Genomic DNA, 3,404 nt, shown 5'->3' with positions numbered 1-3,404 from the left:
GCTGCGTAGGCAAGAAATCGATTTTGAACCCGCTCAATACGTTCAAATTTCTATTGGTAAATTGGATGTTGCTAATCCAACTTTTGGATCATTCCCAAATAAAGCCTTATACGGTGACCTACCAATCACATGATGATGAGAACTATTTTTTTGAAATTGAACAAATTGTAGTCCAATTGACCATTTCTTTGTTTTGTTATCTTTCATCCAAGCTCTTAACATATTTTCTATGTCCTGGTTGCTTCTCTCAATACTTCCCTGGCTCTGCGGGTGTCTAGGTCGACCGTGAACAATAACGCAATCTGGCCAAAGTTCTTTCAGTTCTTTCAGTTCTTTCCCTACCGTTATCGCTCTGCAGTATTTTTGGTGCGCCAAACGTAAGAAAAATTGATAATAAATTATTAGCTACTTCAGATGCGCGTTTAGACTCGATAGGACGTAAAGATAAGAATTTAGTACTATGATCTTGGTAATTCAGTATCCATTTGAATTTTCCATCAGGAACTGACTGAAAATCTACCAGATCTACTTGTCCTCTTTCATTAAAATCTTTACTGATAATTGGTTTTATGACTAACTTACGGTTCATGTTTTTTTTACCATTACATATAGCACATGTTGATAAAAATATTTCAATCGCGGGTCTTGGAATATTGTACTTATTGGCTATAGCCATTCGCAATTTGACATTTCCCCCATGACCAGTTCGAATATGATAATCATTTATCCTTTCATACAATTCTTCATAAGGAACTATGTACCTAAAATATGAAGATTCACTGAATTCACAAAGTATTATTTAAAAAAAAATTAACGAAATCTGACTATTCTACAGGGATGAGAGTTTATCCTGTAAGACACGATTTTGTACTAAAAAACGCCTCCGACGCCCTTAATCGTTTTTAAAATAATTATTACCTAATAATCAATATTCAAAAAAATAATGCACTTCACTAGGCGTTTTACTATGACGTATATTTGTTATATATTTACTTAATTTCCTCGTTGTTTCTGTCCTTTCGTTTGCTAATCAAGTACTGTTTTTCAGCGATATTCAAAACATCAAATTTTTCCAAAAGATAGTATTCATGCCTCGTTTTCTTATTTCTAATTGTAAAATATATAATTTATTATTTTTAAATTTAAATGTTTTGCAAAAAAAAATATGCATAATATTTATTACGAAGTAAAATAATCTATTTCTGTCGAATTGGATTAAATTAATTAAATAACTTACTTATTTAATTTGGCTTTTACTAAATTTTGTATCATTGAATTTATTTCGTCGATGCTGTGTGGTTTTTTTCCAGGTTTATCATTATAATATACATCAAGTTTTTTATAAAACTCATTTTTTTCGTCTAACGACATGATTTTATTTATTTACTAACGAAGTATACAAAAGGAATAAATAATATGCACTATTTTACTTTCTTATACACACTTTGCAAACACTAAACACACACGTATTGAACGGTCTTAGCAAAATGAAAACTGGTATGCATTGGTGGGTCGAATTGTTAACGATTATCGAACGATAATAATGCTTATAAAATAGAAAATATCTAAACACAATATTGTGACTGTCGTTTATGATAGATTAGATAAGAATTATTGTCACTCCACAGCTATATATGGACATCCAAATGACGGTAAACATAATAGTTTGTATTAAAGTACAGTTGTTTTTAAGTTTTGCTATATGGACATCCAAATGACGGAACAAGTTCTGTTGACGATAGTTTAGGTATCCATTTCACGAAATATTATCCATATTGTGTAATTACGTGAAGTGGAGAAACCGCGGTTTCATTACGCGAAATGGATGCAAACATTGTCCATTTCGCGAAACGTACAATAACGCGATATGGATGCGACATATAGACAAAGAAAATAATGCCCATATACAACAAACATACTAACATGGTTGAAATAACTTTCGGACATATTTAGTGTACATATTTATTTGGACAATTTAACTATTAGTTATTAACTAAAACTGCATCGTATTTTTCACCAAACAGGCATAGTTATAACAAATATAATGTGGTAATATCAACTTTTATATTTTTAACTATTTCCCATAGGTCAAAAATTATTTTTTTCGTGCATAAATACCTAGTTCATAGGTACTGTAACCGAACAATGTGAATAATATATAAATAGTAAGTACACGGTTATTTTTTACAGACATTTTAAGTTCAAATTTGGAAGAAATTATACTTATTGTAAAACGAATTTATAATATGGATATAAATAATTGTTATTATTATTGTAGAGATCGTTGTTTGAATTGGCGTAAACTTATTGCAAAAATGTAAAAAAGGTTTAGATTTTTTCTTATATATTTTCAAACTTACTTTTATATTGACCATTAGTAAGATGTAGATAAGTATAATAAAAATTAATTAATTCCATGTGAAATTCAATGAAAAATATATTTAAAAAGCAGGTAAGTGGATGTCACTCTGCTGTATAGTAGATTACAAGTGAGTCATTGTATAATGGATTTTATTAGACTTGAATTCAATGATAAAATATCATTGTATAAGAAAAACGATTCTGAGCGGAGACGGTTTGTCAGTTTGGATATTTTATATTGTTATTATTTATTTTATCGTGTAAGTTGAATTAATATTATAATATTATAATTTTTTATTTGTTTCTATGGTGATAAACAAAACGTTAGAAATTAAAATCCCATTTTTAGGGTTTTTTTTCGTAATTTTTCGGTGGTTTTTCCCGTGGCATTTAATAACTATTGAGAAAATCGAAAAATGACCTCCGTAAAGTACCATCTTGATCCAATTAATGTCTAACAAAATATGACAAATGGCAAAGTAAAAAAATTGGTATTTTTATTTTCATAGTTTTTTTCTTTGATATTTTTTTCGTGTCAACCGTAAGAGTATTATATGATGATTATTAAGTACAATAAAGTGTAAAATATTAAAATAAAAAAATTCTCATAACTAGGTACTTTAAAAATTAAAATAGGTAGGTATTGTACAAAACCAACTAGAGAACTTAGATAATGTTCTTTTCTTTAAGTTTGACTATAGGTAAATTTAATTTTATATATTTAAGCTAATACCACATTCAAATTGGAACTGCTGAACGTAAATTTGTCATGTTGTCCGTATTTTATAAGATGGAGACAACACCAAAAACAATAGGTACACGAGTATCGTAATTTTAATTGGAAAATATTGAGCGATGTTGATGTTACACTCATAATGTCACAGTTGTCATTTATCTAATTAAAATTCAATTCAAAATTTCACATATTATACAGAGTATGTAGGATCTTCTTAATTTTTGGTCAACATTGGACTTGCCCGTATTTGAACGGAACTCGGCGGCACTGGGCATGCAAAATTACATATATTATGTATTATTATGTA

At 28.8% G+C, this 3,404-nt stretch overlaps 1 protein-coding gene across 1 annotated transcript; it reads right to left on the bottom strand.

Annotated features, from left to right (window-relative positions):
* Window positions 1–274: 274 nt before the first annotated feature.
* On the bottom strand, window positions 275–1,842 carry LOC100575052 (KRAB-A domain-containing protein 2-like). Its single transcript, XM_008184208.1, has 3 exons — window positions 1,817–1,842; window positions 994–1,107; window positions 275–761 (listed from the first exon to the last, which is right to left on the bottom strand). The coding sequence occupies exons 1-3, from the start codon at window positions 1,840–1,842 to the stop codon at window positions 275–277; spliced, it is 627 nt and encodes a 208-aa protein (XP_008182430.1).
* Between the last annotated feature and the right edge of the window lie 1,562 nt (window positions 1,843–3,404).

This window comes from Acyrthosiphon pisum, chromosome X (assembly GCF_005508785.2).
Source record: "Acyrthosiphon pisum isolate AL4f chromosome X, pea_aphid_22Mar2018_4r6ur, whole genome shotgun sequence".
NCBI lineage: Eukaryota > Metazoa > Arthropoda > Insecta > Hemiptera > Aphididae > Acyrthosiphon > Acyrthosiphon pisum.
This window is presented reverse-complemented; position numbering and strand designations above follow the sequence as displayed.